Genomic DNA, 20,961 nt, shown 5'->3' with positions numbered 1-20,961 from the left:
TTGTTCATCCTAATGTTAATCACAAAACTTTTTTTTGTTTTAGGATTATCAAGACGTATCCAGGGACTATCAGTATCAGGTAAATAAACAGCAACTTATTCCAATGAAAAACAGTATAAACATCTTATTCAGCCAATTGAAACCAATACATTACCTCATAGAATTTCATAAATATCTTAGCGACACCTGATGTCAAAAAACTTTTACGGAATCTCTTAAGATTAGATTCACAAACTCCTTCCACGTGGATTATTTATTTTTAGTTAGTTGGTGATTAATTTCTATAACTGATAGTACCTCTAAAAATAAAATTATTGCCTTATATACACTTTTTAAAAAATGAAGTAGAATTCTTTAAAATGGTGCATCGTAACCCTTATTTTTTTCAAATATGTGTCAAACTATTTTTATTATTGAATTATATCGATACTGGATAATTTTGTAGGGCGACTGAAGATTATAACCTCATTTTTTTCTAATTTTTAAGTTTATTGAAGAATTTATTTAAAAATTGTTTCCTTTTCTTCTTAAAAAATGTTCTCTGGTAATAATTTTTATAGATTTAACCGTTTTCAATTTAAATCTGGAAGTATATCAAAATATTTTGATAAAGACTTGAAAAAAAGTCGAAACGTCAATTTTGTTATTCTTTTAGAAAATTATTTAAAAAAAAAATAATTTTGAAATAGAAGAGACCTAAACTCAAGAGGATTTGAAATCATAAACATATTAAAAGGCAATATCATTACTAATAACTTTTCCAGAAAACCTTCACTTCAACAATGCACAAAGAAAATATTCAATAAACAGCAACGTGTAATAATTCGCGAAAATTACGAAGTGGGCGACATCTGTTAATTTTCTTTCAAACTTTAATAGAGGTGAACAACAAAGCCAGAATACAAACTAATTTTTTTGTTTTATAAGTAATAGAAAGTGTTACTTGAAATTTTAGTCTAAATTGTGAAATAATATACCTGTGTTAATGTAAGTGCTTATCTGAGATGAAAACAACCACACATCCATAAGGAAAACAATAAACACGTCGTGAAAGTTGTACTATTACAAATTTACTAGTTGAAATCCTATTCTAGTGGACAATAAAACTCTTGTGCACCTTTTTGGTAGTTTGGGGTCTCTTCCTCCAAGAACAAATGCATTTCCAATCTTTAATTACATCATTCAGATTAATTGTTATCTTATGGAGCTGGAAGTTAAACCTGACGTCTGTAGACACAAACTTTTAATGGTTTTTAAAAACCGCTTCACCTTCTTCTTGTGGTTTGCTTCTAACTTTAATATATTCCGTGATGTTACTTGAATTTTGGTCATTTTTAAAACGATTCTTAAACACAACTTTTTGTTCTAACCACAAAAACACGTTTCATCAGTTCATAGAACTTTCAATATTAAAAAAAAATTCGTTTCTCACCACAAGTAGCACAATTCAGCACAACTTTTATTTTTTTGAATTTCGAAAAAGGCTGGGCTAACATTACCCACATAAATTCAGCTCCATCTACTGACACGAGATTTCCGCCGATAGTCTCCTATACACGGTTGTAGATATGATAAGAATTTCATTGACAATTGACAATTGACAATTTATTAAAACAATGTTACCAATACTGCCATGTTAATACAAAAGAGTGTATCTGTAATTGTCCCTAAAATTGGCGGTTAACTTTTTCCATTACATTAAAACAATGTATTTTTTACTATAAAAATATGGGCGCAAGTGATTTTTCTAATCTTTCGTTAAATCAAAAAACAGCAACTGCATGTGTTAGTGGTAAAAAGCGTAACTGCAAGATTTTCTGTAGTTACGGTCTTTTCACTAAACATTTTTTGAAACTATTTCCAGTTTCTGCCGCAATTTTGTCTCTGATGAATTAATTTTGTTTTCAAAACTTCTGGTGCTTGTTTTTGTGTGATGTGTTATCGAAAAATAATTCGAAAATATGAAGGAAAATCATTCAAAGAATGGTAAGTGTCTTATATAAGTATGTACTACATGTTTAATTTGATATTTATGTAATGCCTGCTTGCAAGGACTGGTTTTCAATATGAAGAATGTTTCATTTGCCAAAAATTTGCTAATGCTAACAAACTTGATAGTACTCAGTATGAAGCTTGTAAAAATCGCAAACAGAACTTGTAAATCCGATACAAAAACGTCGACGTCTATTTATGAATCTATAACGCCTTCTTAAAGGTAGGTACTAACTTTTAATATCCTATATACTTTTTTCCAGGTAATTATGCTTCCAAGATGCAATACTCGAGGAAATATGGTACATGCCACGTATAATAGCATCTAATGCAAGCTTCGTGTTTATCGAAAGTTCAAAAATCCCTCCAGTAGCTATGGTCTATCTCCCTGAAATCTAGATGTGGTCATTATATGGTTGGAAAATTGTTCGGAACCAAACAGATTTATCATTTACGCAGATAGTTCTCCTGGTTATTGTATAAACACTCAAACTACTAGGCGAAGTAGTAGTAATAGCATTAAATCATTGAAAATGATAATTTAAATAAGAAGTCATCACTGAAAAGTGTACGAAATGTAGAATTTTAAAAAAACTTTTATTTCTTAGTTGAATTATGCAAAAAAACTCTTCAGGGGAGGTGAATTATGAGTTGTTTTGTAGTTGGCAGTCAACGTGTTAAAGTGCATACAACAATCATTGTCGCAAAAACAGCTTAAAATTTTCATCACTTTTCATAAGTAGAATTTGATTTTATTTCCGTTGGATTAAAGAATTTTCCATTGACCTGATGGACCTTGAGGGTGCCAACAAAATTTTTCATTTTGGTTACTTTTCGATCGATTTCAGCGCTAATTTCTTCAATCGCTTCATCTGCTATAATGCTCAAACTAATTGTAGGACATTTCTTTTCAATGGCTTCCACAAATTTTCCTAGATTTTCGACATCTTATCTAACAGCTACCAGGGTATCTGCAGTCCTCTTGCACCTAGCTCCAACGCCAAATCGGCTACGTGATACGTAATTTACAATATTGACTGTTCACTAAGTTCGAAGACAAAGTTCCATTGGATTTTTTTAAATTGTAGAATATTTATTAGATTAGAAGATTAATTAATAGATACTTTCTCCATTAATTTAGTCTTGCTTTGGTGACATGTCAGGGGACTGGTTTTTAAGAACTATAAAAAAGTTTTCAATTTAATAAAGTTTATTTTAAAGGATTTTTAATGTTAGGCAGCGGTAAATTGAGGTATTGATCTTTGGAATTATCTCCGAAATATTTAGGATCTTTTATCTGGGACAATGAGGTTTCCAGTCTACAGAAAAACGCCCAAAAACAATAACAAATCATGGCAATAGAAAATAACCATAGTGCATAATGGTTAGGAACAGCAATAATTATTCAGAAGCAGTATTAATGCCGATATTTTGGGAAGGTCATCCAGTTATTAATAATTAAAAAAAAAGATCCAAACCTTGTCAGTTTGAAAAACTCTTAGACAGTTCTATTTTGACTCCTTAACTCGCAACACCAATCGAAATAACATACTAGAAAGGACAATAACATCAAGAATGACATCTTTTCCTGGGTTTTTCAAATCTATCGACAACACATATGGCACAGAGCCTTGAAAAGGATCAAACTAAAGGTCGAAACGTTGGCAGTCTAAAAAACTCTTGGATAGTTTTATTTTGAGTCATCAACCCGCAATACCATTCGAAATTATTTATAATATAGAAACTATTAATGATTGAGTTGATCTTAATGACGCTTGCCAATTTTTTTATACCGGAAAACAGAAAAATATCAAGTTTTAATATCAAAGTTCTCTTTATAAGTAATTATTTTGTATACTTACTTGAAATAAATATTATTTTCTTATCAATTTGTTTTTATTTATTGGATTTATTTTAATGAAAACGTAAGCCAATAAAAATGAAGCTTAGGCTCTTGAATGTAGAGCCACATAGACAGTGTTAGATGGAAACGGCGTGCCTGTCAAAATTAATAATGACTCTTGTTTTGTTATATACGAACCTTTGTAATATGAAAACAACCACCTTTTTCAATAGCAGCCACCAAAAACCCTCTCATAATTGAAAAATTAAGATGGCGTAAAATAGAAAAATCGATTTTTCTAAGTTCAAGTTTCAAGCAGTTAGGTCTCTTTGAGTTAAGACGTCAGAGTACCACCTTTGAGCGGGAATTTTAAAATATGTAATTTCACAATATGCTATTTCTAGCTACTTTTTCACTTTTCCTAGATACATGGATATTGAACCTGCCCTGGATTCTCTATTCTTGACCGCTCTTAATAACTATTTGGCTTTACCGGATATTCTGCTCTGATTTCCCTTTTATAATCTCTTCTTGGTTGTAAGGGTTATTTTGTTATCGTATTACATTTCAATGTTTCCACTCAATTTATTAAAAAATAATGCAGCTATTGGTTTTGGAAAAAAAATTAAGAACAAAAAAAATTTTTAAATAAAACAAGAATTTTAAATTCTGATTTTAATTAAAAAAATATCATCTTGAATAAAGTAAGGGTTACTAATTTCACCTCTATTTAACAGGAATATTGAAAAAAAACCCGTGGTCAGTCCTTTGTGGATTGTACGAAAATTACAGAATTTAAAGTTTCTAGTATTACTGAAATACCTTGGAAAGGGGCGGGCCGAGGAATTTTTGAATTTTGTCGCATGAATTTAGAAACATCCTATATAAAACGAACAATTCCAAGTCCAATAAGATGACTTCTCAGTTTGCTCTTGATAATTTTCATGCTTGAAAAAGATTTTTCGCATATGTATATAAAACCAAAAAGGGAAAGAACGGCAGGTCATTCAAAGCACACCACTTGTGTTTTGAATTAAGATCATATTTTTTCTCCTCCAATATTTCCAATTCAACAAAAAAGACATTCGTATTTAGAGTGCTATATCTCCTTTTTTTTTTTAAATCTACCACTTGTATATCAAAGCTTCCAATGTCAATTTCCAAAGGAGAAAATTTCAACTCGGTTATTGTAGCATTTAGAGGATTTTTGACAAATTTTAAAGCTGCTATGCTGCTTTCAAATTCCTGAAACTTGCCGAGAAATGCTTCCCTTTATATTCAAAATTATTGTTTTCTAAAATGGTGTTTATCAATAGAGGAATTATTTTCTTGGGGATGCTTCAGCAGAGTCGAAAAGTGAAACAATGTTTTTATTTCAAATTTCTGTAAAAATTGGATAATTTCTTCCCGAATGTTATTATTTCTTTTAATATAAAAAAATTAAGTTTCCTTCCTCTACTTATCTTTTTACAAAAAAATTGCACATACTCTCGATTTTTAGAAAAATTTTGATTCATCAAAATAAGACGTAATTTTGTTTTTTTGAATGGAAATATTATTGCACCTTACGTAGATATTTGTGCCAGAGCCGCACTTAAGGAGCTAAGAGCCCCATGCAGCTCTGGAGCCGTACTTTGCCGACCACTGGTACGATACGAATTAAACGGGGTGTAACAATATGTAATCCCATTTATTATATCCTTGTGTATGTTCCAACTATTGTTTTTTCTGTTATTAGAATAGTATTTACCACAAATATATTCAGTGGAACTTTCTTTGAATAATGAAGCATTTTCGAAAGGGGATAAAGATCTAATCAGCAAAAACTTTTGAAGCCATTGTGAAGGTATTTTGGGGGTTAAATTGATTCTGGTGTTTGTGCTTTTGTATATTTCTTGTAATTTTTTTCTCCTTCTATAACATATTGGCCAAAGGAAGATAATCCTACTTGATTTTAGATGCGATTATGTTAAACGAAAAAAATGATAAAATATATTTGTACAGTTTTTTAAAATTTTTCACTTACAAATTATACAAACACACCTTGTTTTCAAACAATTTTTGGTAATCGAAAGTAAATGAATCTACAATAAAAACGTTTCGCAATCGTCTGTTTATTCTATGAAATATTCATATTGAAAGTAAATTAACTTGGAAAAGGAAACTATAAATCCTATATTATATCTCAATATCGGTATTTTATGATAAACAGTTTACATTTATGTCTTCTTATTAACATTTCAACGGTGAAATATGTGAAATCGAATCCTTTTTTGCAAATGACCCAAATGCTACCACTTGTTTAATGAAATTACTGTTACACTATGGGTGTACTAAATAATGCAAATGATTGTTCCTTGTTTGTTCAAAATCATCAATGCAGTATCGGGTTAAAACTAATTTCTGTTTTTCTTATCTTTCAGAAATGGAAAATAAGCCCGACCATAAATTTGAAGATGTTTATTTCCTGACACCGATTCTCTGTAAACATTGTAAGTAATCTATTTGTTTCATGTTGCACTCCAAAATATACTTGTAATATATATGTAACGCTCAAAGATCGAAAACGGCCAGTGGCCGTTTAAAACAACCACAACGCGTTCAGTTAGTACACTTTGGTGTTTAATTTTGCCACAATCCCACTACACATCACAATTTTTAACTAATTCTCAGACGTTGAATACAGAAGTATTCGAAAGCTCGGAAATATATTAGAGTTAGTACACTTTGGTGTTTAATTTTGCCACAATCCCACTACACATCACAATTTTTAACTAATTCTCAGACGTTGAATACAGAAGTATTCGAAAGCTAGGAAATATATTAGAGTTAGTACACTTTGGTGTTTAATTTTGCCACAAACCCACTACGATAATACTCATAAACTAGCTGGTATAAGTCACTAAGGCCAATGTTTAGCAATTTCATATATTCACACCAATCTATTTTAAATTAACCGATCTATAAACTAACAAAACTCGCCAAGTCCTACATGTAGTTGTTTTTCAATAGTGAAAGTGCATAATGAGTCATCTACAGCGCTGCTTTATTTACTCTAAAGCTTCAAACTATTCTACTACAAAAGTGTCTTTCGACTAAGTGATTTCTGCCAAAACAATGACAAAAAAACATAAATTTACAGTATAACATTCCTTTATTTTTCTTTCTTCATCGGTCTTCAACTGATTTCACGATTCTTCTTCACAGGTTGCGATTCGTTTCTACCTTTCTACGACATGCGACAATCACATGATTATTTTTCTATTTACTTTAGGTGTTTTCCAATAGTATAGGAAATATATTTCACGTACTAGTGATATAAAAATACTTTACGCGCTAGTCTGCGAGGAATACATTATTTATTTAATATTATTCCTCCAATACAGCATATCATCAATGAGTGAATCTCAATTTTTTCTTATAGAAGATTTACCATCATTAATTTTCGTGGGATTAACTAAATTATCTAGACTTTTTGGTGTTATCTCAACAAAATGAGTTGGGAAATGCATCACTTCAGTTCAGCTTTAGTTGATTTTAACTCATAAAAATATTTCTTTCGGTAGGTCACTTCTGCATTGCACCTTTTTTCCATGAAAAATTTGGAATGGGTTTCAACGGTGCATTGTGATAAGAGGCATTTTCTAATACCAATACGCATTTTGGAGCATTGGGTCTGAATTTTTCTTTCAACCACTTGACAAAACATGTGTTTTTCATGTCGTCGTGATAGTGTCCAGTTTTCATTCCGAAATCTTGTTCCATCTCCAGTATGTAAGATAATAAGCCTTTGACCTTTAGACACAGGTACTTTTAAGCATTTATATTTTCCATCGTCGTATTACCCTTACTGTCAAGAAAATTAATTTACTAAATATTTTCACAGATTATTGTCTACAAAAGTTCACCAAATTAAACTCTCTTACCTAATCAGATCTGTCAAAAATATCCAATGAACACCATGGAGTGTATGGAATCCCGTTCAAATATTGGCCAGACAAATCAACGTATTTCTGTCAAAGCAAAGGAACATTTTTTGTCAGTCACTAATTTTGATATTTCCTCCACCCTTGCCCAATAATGTGTCCATATCGGACACAATCGATTTCGATAGAACCAAAACCATCGCCTCACTCCGCTCCTTCAAGTCCAGGATTATTCGAGAAGCTATCGAAATAGAGAAACGTCCAAACTGTCCGAATACAAAGGACGATAGCCAAAAATTACCGAAAACTTGGAAACACTTTATTCATCCTCTTCGCTCTAATACCACTCCGGCTAATAATAACATTTCCTATATAACCACCCGAGAAGTCGATCTCCACACATTTATCAACTCTCCTACCAATTATACACTTCCCACGCGCTCCAAAATCCCAAAACCCGCCAATAGGTCCCTTATAATTACAGTTACATTAAGTCCACGCGACTAGCCCACCAATTAGCTCAAGCGATTGTGTTAGTATCAACAGTATTCTCGATGCTTTTCATTTCCTCGGTGAAATTTCAAGGAGTAGGCTGAAATCACTTCTTACCAATGAACGAATAACCACCCTATCCCCACCCTTCTCTTGATAAACGCTCCGAAGCGGGGACTCAACCCCTAGTTTAGTAACTACGAGGATGTATAGTAGTTAGCCTAGACCAGTTCCATACATAAACAAAATATTTCGTTACCACAGCAACGAACAATAACTTATTAGAAATGTCAGTGTAAAGTTTGACGTCAAAAAAGTAAACCAGAGCTACGCAATAAGTTAAAAGAAAAAAGATGTCCACCGAAATTGTGAAAATCGAAAAATTGGAGTATCGAGTCATCATCAAGTACCTGTATTTAGAAGGGTTAAGAGATAAGGAGATTTACGAAGATATGCTTAGAACCCTTGGTGATCAATGTCTTTCGTATGCGACCGCGAAAAATTGGACTGCAAGCTTCAAAAGAAGTAAATTTTCCATTGAAGATGATGACCGATCGGGAAGGCCAGTTTCTGTATCAGTCCCCGAAAATATCGATGCAGTTCATGACATGATTTTATCAGACTTGGGCTAAAACGGATATCCGAAGCACTGAATATTTCATACGAACGTATTCATCATATAGTTTACGTCAATTTGGACGTGAGAAAAATTGCTGCAAAATGGATCCCCAAATGTTTGAATGTTGACCAAAAGCGTGCAAGGGTAGAATCATCGCGTTCGATCTGTGCTCGATTTGAAAACAATGTAGACTTCTTAAACCGAATTATTACTATGGATGAGACTTGGGTATATTTCTACGATCCAGAAACAAAGCAACAATCGATGGAATAGCGACACTCTGGTTCTCAAAGACCCAAGAAGTTTTTGCAGGACAACGACCCTGCACACAAATCTCATGTTGCCATTCAAAAAATTCGTGATTTAGGGTTTGAACTAGAGCACCCCCCTTATTCACTAGATTTGGCTCCATCCGACTATCATCTCTTTCCTCAACTGAAAAAAAGTTCAAAAGGTCGTAAATTTTCTTCCAACGAGGAGGTAATAAAAGCTGTTGAGGTCTGGTGTGCAGAGCAAGAAGAAACATTTTTTTAAAGGTCTAGAGACGTTGCAGGTTCGCTGCAATAAATGTATCCAATTAAAAGGAGAATATGTTGAGTAATAAAATATTTTGACATTGAAATATTGTTTGGTTCTATAGTAGGCAAAGAATTTTTCAATATATCCTCGTAAATATTTTAAATACCCAGTATAACCAGAAACTAAGAAAGAATTGACGTAAATGAAACGAAAATCACTGCAATATTAAAATATTCTGAATCGGAAGAATCCAAGAGAACGAAAGAGAGATTGAAATTGCCCAAAGTTTTTAAGATTGGTAATAGGATCTTATTTCAAACGTAAAATTGTATGACTCGTAGCTCTACTCGATTTCCACTACCTCTACTATACTTTTGTTGGGGAGTATAGGAGTAGCTGTTCATGGTGTACAAGAGTCATAGATTTATCAAATTTTGACTGATTAAATTAAGTCGCATATTTAAATAGATAGACACATTCATGAATAAACCAACACAAAAAGCTAAATATAAAAAACGGTAAAAACAGTATTTGAATTATATTGAAAAAATTATCTAATTGTATGAATCAGTTCATTATGAAATGAATAATAAAAAGTATAGAAATCTTCGGAAATGTATGATACTATTTTTAGAATATAATACAATGTTAATTGATTCGTCTATTGTCATTACAAAAGTAGGTCAATCTATCAACATAGAATCTAATTAATGCATACATGTAGTCAAGTATAAAAAATAAAATTTAACAAGAACATAATTTCAAAGAAGCTCTGGTGGTAGCTTCCCAATCAACTGAACATTTATTTAAAACTTTTGAAAGGTCAAATAAAAATATAATGTGGTCCAGATTTTTTAATAAATAATTGAGAAATACAACTCTTCAAAGGGGTGAATTGAGAAATTTCTTTTTTTGGGAAAGATAATTAATTTCATATTACCATTCACCCCGTTCCATATAAATACCAATTAAGTGAGGTTTATTACATCACATTTTTCATTAAAATTTATTCATGGAAATTGTCTCCTACATATACTTAAACTTGAATATTGAAGTCGCTTATATCTTTTGAGGGTAGATGATGACATGGAATTAATTTATTGTAAATGTTTGGCAGGAATTAAGTTTTCTATTCACTACTTGTGATATATAAGGTTCGTTCCAACTCATCAAAAAACCGTCTTTGGTAGTGACGATTCTGCGCAATAGAGATTACGTGTTCCAACCGGACAGTTACCGTTATACGAACGATTCTGTTTTGTGTTTCAACGTTTTTAAACCGGTTCGGAACGGTCTTTTCGATACTTGTTGACAGCAAGTACTGTTACAAGAACCGTGTATAGTCGGAGATTGCACAGAAAATATCTATAAACGTTTCCGATAACCGTTCCCGACTAGCAGGTTGGAACAAACCTATGATAAATAGAGTGCGTTCTTACGTTAGTATTAGACAGATTCATCAGATAACTTAAATTCCATATTCTACCATTTATCGTGTTGTTCAAGTGGAGGATGTTACGATGTCAATAACAATAATGGAGTGTTCCCTTTCGGCCAATCGGTTCTCACAAAAGTACAAAACCATCTTGGAATTTTTTCGTAAATAATTCGGACAAATTTTGTCGACTTATTCTAGTGAGTATATCATAACTCACAATATTTGCTTGTACAAGGAGTAGAAAAACATTATTATTATGCGAAAGACTTATGTACTACTCAGCTTAGAGCCGGTATTATTTACCTATCCCGGATACCAAGTATCAAAAGGATTAGGCTCGTTTCACATGATAAACTTGCGCACTTTATGGCTAGTAAAGGGTTTTCCAATAAGGACTTGACAACTTTTTTTCAAAGTAAAATGAAAACCATTTGAGATATTCCAAAAACTTTGTTATCGGGTTAAAGTAGATTCAAAATATTTATGAATGGAACTCGACTTCGCTGATATGGCCACCGCGGGCACATTTGCAGCGGTTGATTCGTTGAACCCAATTTTTCATGACTCGGCCACATATTTCGTCCGAAACGACTGCTATTTCGTGTTTAATGTTGGCTTTGAGCTCTTCCAACGTCGTCGGCTTATTAGTATAGACCAATGACTTGACGTAACCCCAAAGAAAAACATCCAGAGGCGTTAAATCGCACGAAAGAGGCGGCCAATCGACTGGTCCATTTCTTGAGATAACACGCTCATCAAAATTGTTCTTCAATAAATAAATTGTAATGTGTGCTGTGTGGCTTGTGGCGCCGTCCTGTAGAAACCACATGCTGTTTAAGTCCATATTCATTCACAGTAACGTGGCGACCACTATCGTCGACGAAAAAATTTGGCCCAACGACGCCGTCGGTATACAAACCGCACCAAACAGTTATCTTTTTTGGGTGAAGTGGTTTTTCATTAAGCACATGTGGATTTTCACCCGCCCAATACGGCATATTTTGTTTATTGACAAACCCATTGAGCCAGAATTGAGCTTCGTCACTGAAGATGATTTTGCGATGAAATTGATCATCTTGGCGCATCTTTTCCAGAGCCCAATCGGAGAACGTACGTCGCTTCGAATGTTACTGCCTGTTTACTACTTTACTTTGCAAACGTTGTTGGTATTATTATTACATCTGATATCACCGAAATAACAATCAACCCCCCGTAATACCCAAATAAAATAGTGTTGTTAATTCACTTAAATGACAAATATGGCATTCAGTTATCAGTAGATACGTAAGAAGAAGTGAAATCGAGAGGTCAGTTATATATAATATTTATAATTCAAATTTTGATGAGCCTGCAGATTTGGGATGAAATGTTTAACAATTTTAATGAAATTCTTTAAATACAGTGCTATAATTGCACTATTTAATCTACTTGCTATTTTGCATTGAACATTTTGTTAATGCAGCATTATTATAAATGTATAAAATTAAATAAATACCACTTATTTGAATTCATTAGAGCGATAAACAATATAATTAAATTTATTACGTACCTATGCATATGAAATAATGATTATAATCTAGTTCGTAAAATGTGTAAAAGTAAATGCAATTTTATAGCAAATTAATTAACTGTATCGCACTGTATTTTAGAAGTAGAGACTTATCTAATTACTTATCCTGTCAGAGTAGAGACAAATATATCAGCGAGAGTAGAAATCGATAAGTTTTTACATCCTCATGTGTCACGAACTAGTCAAAAACCTAATTTATGAAACTCATTGTAAAAATAATCATGCAGAACAATTAACCATTTACGACAATAGTTTTGGATTTTAAAATGTAGAGGAACAGTTAAATCGGTGATATGTAAAATATGTCAACGTTTTAATGTCTTGTTACTTTGCCAAAAAATTGAGAACTAGAAGTCAAAGTATTTGAATTGCAGAAGTACATTGTGCCTTGAAGAAAAAGATGAGAGTATGGATGGTGTTGATCACTTTTGCCATCTTAGACCAATTGATTTGGAACTAGTTTCTTCATTGCCAATTGAAGCATTTACTCAATAACTAAAAAGTATTATTACAAGAAAAGGTCTACCAAAGGTCTATCATCTACAGTGATAATGCAAGAACATCTGTTGGTTTACGAGAATAGTCCCAGAAGTACATGGCATGACCTAGGGATGGCGGTAGTTGCTTGAAATATACCACTGTATTAGAAACTATATAAATCTATACAGCATGTTTCAAATTTGAAGACGCCACGTTGCTTACTATTTGTTTAGCAAATATCAATAGTGAACGATTTCTGTGAATTTATAAACATGGAAAAAATTGGTCGTTATGTAATCCAATACTTTTATTTGAAAGGACTTCGCTCAATTAATATAGAAGCTGAACTAGATTCTACTCTGGGTGAGACTACTCTTTGTTATCAACGATAAAATATTAGGTAGCAAAGTTTGAACGAGGCCGTACCACCTGCGAAAACCAGCATCGCAGTGGTCGACCAAATAAGGTGACGACTCCAGAAATGTTGGAGAAAATCCACAAAGCGCTACTGGATATGATCGTCGATTGAAAGTGCGCGAGGCTAGCAGACAGTATGAATTTCAAAAAGTGCGGAACATCGTATTTTAACTGAAAATTTGGACATGAGACAGCTATGCGCATGATGGGCGCCGATTTTGCTCACAATGGAACAAAAACAGCGACAAGATAATATTTCCAGTGTTTGGCAATATTTAACAAAAATAAAGCCGAATTTTTGCGTTGTTTCATGACCAAGGATGAATTGTGGATCCATTAGTTCACAACCGAAACGAAAAAACAATCAAAATTATGAAGTGAAAAGGCAGAACCGACTCCAAAGAAAGCAAAGACTGTTCCATCAGCAGTCAAGGTCAGGGCGTCGGTTTTTTGGGATATGCGTAGGATAATTTTTATTGACACTGTTTAAAAAGGAAAAAATATCAGCGGCAAGTATTATGCGAACTTATTGCAACTATTGCAATAGATGGAGTGGCTCTATCTCTATCTTGAAGGAAAGGGTATTTCTTACTACTTCTGGCCTTCCTAATCATTTCCTTTTCTTTCAAAACATAATTGTAGAACTCTACACAGTCCATTTTATAGTTGTTGAGAATTTGTAAGATTGACTCAAGGACTTCAGTACATTGCATTAACTGAAAATTCAAACATGAGAAAGCTGTGCGCAAGATGGGTGTCGCGTTTGCTGACAACGGAACAAAAACAGCATCGTGGAGGTGTTTCTATCGAGTGTTTGGCAATGTTTGACAGAAATAAAGCCGTTTCATAACCATGGCCCATCACTTCACACTCGAAACAAAATAAAAATCGAAACATTGGACTGAAACGGGAGAACCGGATCCAAAGAAAGCCAAGACCGTTCCATCTGCCGATAAGGTCATGGCGTCGTTTTTTCGGAATACGCGTAGGATAATTTTCATTAACTATCTTTAAAAAGAAAAAAAAACTATCAACGGCAAGTATTATGCGAACTTATTGCAACGTTTTAGCGAAACGGCCGCATTTGGCTAAGAAAAAAAGTGTTGTTTCATAAAGCCATTGAATCAGCTCACACATCTGTTATTGCAACGGCAAAAATAAATGAATTTAAGTTTGAATTGCTACCTCATGTACCATATTCGCCAGAACTAGCCTCCTCGGACTATTTTCTATTTCCAGATTTGAAAAAATAAGCTTGGTGGTCAAAGATTTTCCAATAAGGAAGAGATGATGTCGGCAGTTAATGACTATTTTCAGAGGCTTGACGTTTCTTATCCTAAAAAGAGGTTACGTTGAGAAATTTTTGTGTTTTCTTTGTTATGCCAGGTATTTCTAGGACCATACACGTAGATAATACATCATTTTGACTGAAAAAAAAGGAATTGGTATTCTTCAAAAACTTTGTTGAATATTTATTCCTCCAACAGCACCTTGGTGGTTTGGTTGGTGGAACCGTTTGATTGGAATGCGAAAGATCCTAAGATTCCTTAAATTTTTAAGTAATGTCAATAGTATCTTGTGACTGCTATTATCTATATATAGGATTTTTTTTCGTTAATCCTTGTTCTTAGTTGAATTCATAGAAATTAACTGACAATTTGGCTTTTTTTCTCGATTGTTATATTCTTATTCCAATTGTTGTTATACCCCATTGAATGTAGAAAAATCAAAGTTGTTAGATCAGGTGACCAAGCAGGCCAATCCATTGCTCCTCATCGTCTAATCCATTCATCACAGTAATACTTATCCAAATACCTTATTACTGCATCGTAATAGTGGAGATCTACCATTTTAGAATGTTCATATGGATTTTGCAACAGTAGAAACGATCGAATTAATAAGTCATGTCACTAACTAATAAAAACACAATTTTTGCCAAAATCGATTTTATGTATCCATGTTATTTCCTTCAAGAGCAATAGAATCATTCCAACGCTTCTCTAATTTCTCGATACCGTGCTTGTAAAAATATTTGTATTCCGCATCAAAATAGGCTTTGGATTCAGCATTTAATTGAGATCGGCGAATAGCCAGTAGACACTGGGGGCTAGATGTAGACTATACGGTGAATGAAGAAGCGGATCGAAGTGTACTTCTTTTAATTTAACCATCGTTACCAACGACTTGTGAATCGGTGCATTGTCTTGGTGAAACAATTGTTTATGGGGCCGTTTTCAATCGATTTTTGCATTCAAACGATTCAACAACTCTATGCAGCATTCGCTATTGATTGTTTCTCCCTTTTAGATATGATCGATGAACAATATTCCATGCGCATCCCAAAAAACTGAAGTCATCACCTTCCCAGCTGACTGTTGTGCTTTTGGACACTTCAGTCCTGGTTCACAGACTTCAGCCCGCTCAGTCATTGACCCCTAACTCCATTTCTTTCGGTTCTGAATAACTTAATGAGGAGGTTCGTTGCAGCCGAAATTCTTCAAAGCACTCTTATTTCTAAAATAGACATTTTCAAAAAGGTTAACAATGTTTTATTCTGCAACCTCAAAAAAGTGCTAGATATCAATTTAGGGTATGTCGCATGGGGTTCAAAAGACTTGAGATTTCGCAAGGGTTGTAGAAACTGTTCCATGTATACGGTTTTCAAATTTTTTAAAAAATGCCTCTTAGTATCCAAATTAACTGAAGCAATACGTTTTTTGTCGATTGGCAACGATCCAGAACAATACGTGCAACTGATGCCTGAAGCATTTGACATTTTGTTGACTGCAAACAGATGAAATGCCTCTACATTAGAAGAAGCAGACATGGCTTTTAGAGATATTATTCTGACTACTTAGATCACTAAATAAGATGAAATACTATTCCCGATATGATAGAGAAGATACAACTCTAAGAATCACTTATAGGCCAAAGATTAATTTACGATTCCCTATAAAAAATTAGTGGACTAAAAAGTTCAGATATTTCAAAATATGATACTCTCTATGAAGAATGCTTAATTAAGATATGGGGCAGCAAAAAAGATAAAAAATTACAAGATTTGGTGGAAACTAGAAAAACTGTGTGAAACTGTGAAACAAAAAAATCCTTGAAGACTCTCAAAAACAGCTTGCAACAATGGAATAAGGATTAGTTAAATAAAAAAAATAACTTGGATGTTCATCATAATAAAAGTGTAGTGGAATCACGAAATTTCAACCGGGAAACCCACCTGGAAAAACCGGGAGAAAGACAGGAACTTTATTTTCAATTTTTACTAGACACCCTGTGTATACCTAATTGCAAAACATATGTTCTTCAATTTAGATAATGTGAACTGATAGATAAACAGAATAACAAGTTCGGTATCGACAAATTGAACACTCCTGTTTTGCAGTAAAATCGAAACTCGAAGGACAAGTGATGCTTGTTGCTATGGAAATCTGACAGGATTTTAGTTCGGTTTCATTGAAATAGTAAATAAACGAAATCGTAACTTTTGATTGGAAAAATTCGTCGGATATGGCGAATAGAGAGAGAGAAATCGCAAATTAGAGATAACGTGAAAGCTGGAATCACAAAATTAGATTTTCTGTACTTTAATTAGAATTTCCATTATTTAATACGGATTTTGATGTAAAGCCGTATAATCGATCATAATTACTCTAGAGTGATTTTGACATTTAACTTAATACATACCGTTTTTATATAGCTTATATAATAATTTTTTAAGGCAAAACTGAATAATTTCTTGTGTAAAAAATTCATAATAGTAATAATAAAAATTTGACCCCTGTACTCCCGCACTCGCAGTGTACATTAAAGGCCTACATTTTATGGTATTACTGCGTTCATTTCCTTTTTAACTATTTTGTCACATATTACAACTATTTTTTATTAATTTTAACTTTATTCAATAGCAGATTTTTCGGCTAATTATTAGAAAATTATAGTTCTTATATGATCAATTTTTCTTCACTTTGTCGTCATTTTTAATAACGTGCGGTTTAAGAAATTTTTTCCACTAAATTTTTTTATATACAACCAGAAAAGATTTTTCTGAAAATGGAAGGAAATATATTAAATTTTGAATTCGTAGATGGGTCAGATTGAAAATAGAAAAAAATGAACCGAATTATTATGTATTGTATTTATTAAATTATACAAGTACTTATGTAATATACCGTTGTTAAAAATCATATCAAAGTTATAAAGGATGGTAGGGAATTAAATTGAGTTTGAGAATCCAGATACCTGACTTCTCTTGATTTTGACGTGCTCATTGATGTCAGGTATCATATTCGTTGCAGCTGCTGTTGTCTGCTGCCAGTCGAGTTCATATTCTGCTATCAAATGCTCAATTGCAGAATAAATATCATTTGCTGTTGTAGCACCTATCAATGGAACGCACTTTAATAGTTCTTCAGTTATTTCAAAGTTATAGTTAATGCCTCGTATAAAAACAGCAAGTTTAGCAGTATCAACAGTATCAGTGCTCTCGTCGACAGCCAGTGAAAAGTATGTAAATTCCTCAATTTTCTTCTTTAGTTAAAGAACCAAATTTTGAGATATATCATTTATTCTTGAAGCAACAGTGTTTCTTGAGAGGAAAATATTTTGAATTATTGACTTTTGAGATGGAAATGAAACATCGACAACTTTCGACATACAATCTTTGATAAAATCACCATCAGTGAAAGATTTTGATCTTTGCTCGATTTCTGATGCAATAATAAAACTTGATTTCAGAACATCTTCGCTCTCTGTATTAGCTTTAGTAAACATCGATTGTTGACCTTGATGTTTAAATTTTAAAGATGACAATGTGTCGATTCTTAGTTTTTCAGTGTAACAATCGAATTTTGACTTATGATTCGTATCATAGTGTCTCTTTAAATCAAGATCCTCACAAACAGCAACTGTTCGATTACTAATCAATCACAGTGGTTTACCTTTCCATTCTATGAAAAAATATGCAATTTCCCATTTAGACTTAACAACTCTGCACTCACTATCAACATTTTTGTGACATTATGCCAAAATCATAACAATTATGTAACTCGACACAACAATTATGGATAGCGCACGCGCACGACACAAACAAATGCACAATACCTTCACAATCACTACTTCGCAGTACAATTAAAATCCTTCTCCAACCATATCGCTTCGATTACTCGATTCAACTGACTCACGTAGCGCCGACGCACCCGTTTTACATAATTGAGGAAGGCTCTAGTCTAAAGCGCGTGGAAGATTCTATCGTTCTCGACAAAAATAATAGGATATTTCCTTTGCTGCTAAGATGGTGATACCGCCTTTCTCTCTCTTATTGATACGGCCCATGGGCCGGAATCGGCCCGCGGGCCGTATCTTTGACATGACTGAGTTAGACACTGTATACTGAGACTCTGCACTATCATTTATGACCGTGAAATTTTGGATAGATGAATTCAAACGTGACGGTAATATCGAATCAGATAAAAAATAGGACTTATTTTTTGCGTCAATTCGTAACAGTAGATGACAGCTTGATCCACCAATACACTCTTAAAATGATAAAACAAGGCAGTGGATTTCAATCAAACAAGTTCATGCAATATTTCAAGCAGATACACTACAAGTATTAAGTTGCACGTGTAAATAAGCGTTGTGGACGGGACGAGAGCCAGCGCGGCAACGGCAAGTTTCGACGCGTTGTACTGAATATGGAATATGCGAGAAACAGTCGTTGAGCTTAAAGTTTAAAATTATCATTTGAGTTCTCTACTATCAAAATAAATTTTCATGGACCTCTGCTTATGATTGTGGACCCCCATTTTTTGTCATTCCCAACGTAGACCCCCGTCGAGTCTCTCGTGGACCCCTGGTGCCACCTGAACCACTTTGGGAATCAGACAGTTTATACCCATAGCTGAAATTTGCATTGAGGTCAAAGTTAATTTTTTCACTGCGTATAGTGCGAATTTTTTTTTTACTTCCAAACTTTGGACGATAATGAAAATGTTTTTATATACCTTATTTTGTTGAATTTCAACAAATTTACGACTTATCCATATGTATTTTTCCAACGACAATTTCCACCTAAGAAATTATTCCATAATGAAATTAAACAATTATAATATCTGAGTCGTTTCTACTAAAAACATTTTCACATAATGCTATTAGTATAATTGTAAAAAAAGGGCAACCAAACTATGTATACGATGACATAAAGCTCTTAACTAATGAGATCACTAAACTTAGCGCTGACATAATAGACTATGCAGTTTTTTTTTATATTTACCTGGGTGCCTCAAAGTATGACACACCTTAACGATATCGATTATGCATTAGATATTTTCAAAAAAAATCTATTGATAAATGCGATAAGTTCAACGACTGATAATGATCATATTTTTAAAATAATCCATAGTGACATATTGTACGATATGGTTCAAGTATAATGTAAATGTTTTCCACGTTATAGTATATACAGGGTAAACTACACTTAGGTGATTATGTATACATATATATTACATACTAGGAAGGTCAATAATATCAAGAATGACATCTCCTGGATTTTTAAACCTATCGACAACATATGTGGCACAGAGCCTTGATAAAGATCAAATAAAAGATCAAAACGTTGGCATTCTAAAAAAACTCTTCATCAACAATTACGAGTAATAATATTTTTATAATATAAATACCTTTTGTGAAGAATTTGGCGGTTTTATCGAAATTGTTAATGCAAAGTGATTAGTCTTGACATATCAAAAATCGCCTAAGCATTTTTTCGATGAATTTTTTGTTTTGAAATTTAAAACTAACTAACAAATTTTAATTAAGTAATCTCTGTGTTAAAAACAGGCCATAACTATCTGCTCATTTTTGCAAAACAGCCATTTTCTCACTGATATTTCTGTGAATAAAATGCTGATCTAGATTTTGTATAATGTATATAACGAGGGGTGTCCAAGAGTTTGGTGCACAGATTTTATTATCTGAATTATGCCCAAATTTTGGTTACATATAATTGCTTAAGTTAAAGTTGGTGATGTTTAGATCACACTATGTATACTACTCAATGTTCTAGTTTGTGCCACGAAGTTCGTTACATTAGCAAAACTGACGCTGAATTCAAATAAACTTTAATATTATGCTAATTCGGATATGGGTAAATATAAATTTGATAAAGTTATTTGACTTAGCAACCCCAACGGTAATATTTTCAAGTAACTATTTGAACAGGGTACGGATCCTGTTTCTTGTTATTAAAATCGCGAACAGTTCTCAAGTGACCTAAATTTTTATATTCGCTATATGGGTAACGATTCAAGCGATTATATTCCGTAATAAACTTTTATGATGATATTAAATTTATTTTCTGATCCAATAATAGCCAATTTCAAACAGTTTTCAAATATTGATAGAATTATAGCAATGAAATAAAACCTTTTAGAGTTTATATCAAATTATAGAACAGTTTCTTTGCTGTGAGAAAACGTGAAGTATATTTATAACCCGTGAGAAAATATCGTAAAATAAGAATCATGGTTTTACGCGATTTTATTCAATTCGGCTATTTCCTACTAATTGTGAAAAAATCCCATTTAGTATTTATGCTTTATTATGATTATGTTTGTCTGTATGAAATCCAAAAGATGTGTATAAAAATTTCTA

The 20,961-nt window shown here is 32.9% G+C and overlaps 1 protein-coding gene across 1 annotated transcript in view; it reads left to right on the top strand.

Annotated features, from left to right (window-relative positions):
- LOC130897164 (phosphatidylinositol 3-kinase regulatory subunit gamma) overlaps nt 1–20,961 on the top strand; it is a 255,827-nt gene that overhangs the window by 5,557 nt on the left and 229,309 nt on the right. Inside the window, exons 3-4 of the mRNA XM_057805858.1 lie at nt 44–79; nt 6,259–6,327. Coding sequence (XP_057661841.1) covers nt 44–79; nt 6,259–6,327 — 105 coding nt within the window. The remainder of the gene's footprint in view (nt 1–43; nt 80–6,258; nt 6,328–20,961) is intronic.

Source organism: Diorhabda carinulata, chromosome 1, assembly GCF_026250575.1.
Source record: "Diorhabda carinulata isolate Delta chromosome 1, icDioCari1.1, whole genome shotgun sequence".
Classification (NCBI taxonomy): Eukaryota; Metazoa; Arthropoda; class Insecta; order Coleoptera; family Chrysomelidae; genus Diorhabda; species Diorhabda carinulata.
This window is presented reverse-complemented; position numbering and strand designations above follow the sequence as displayed.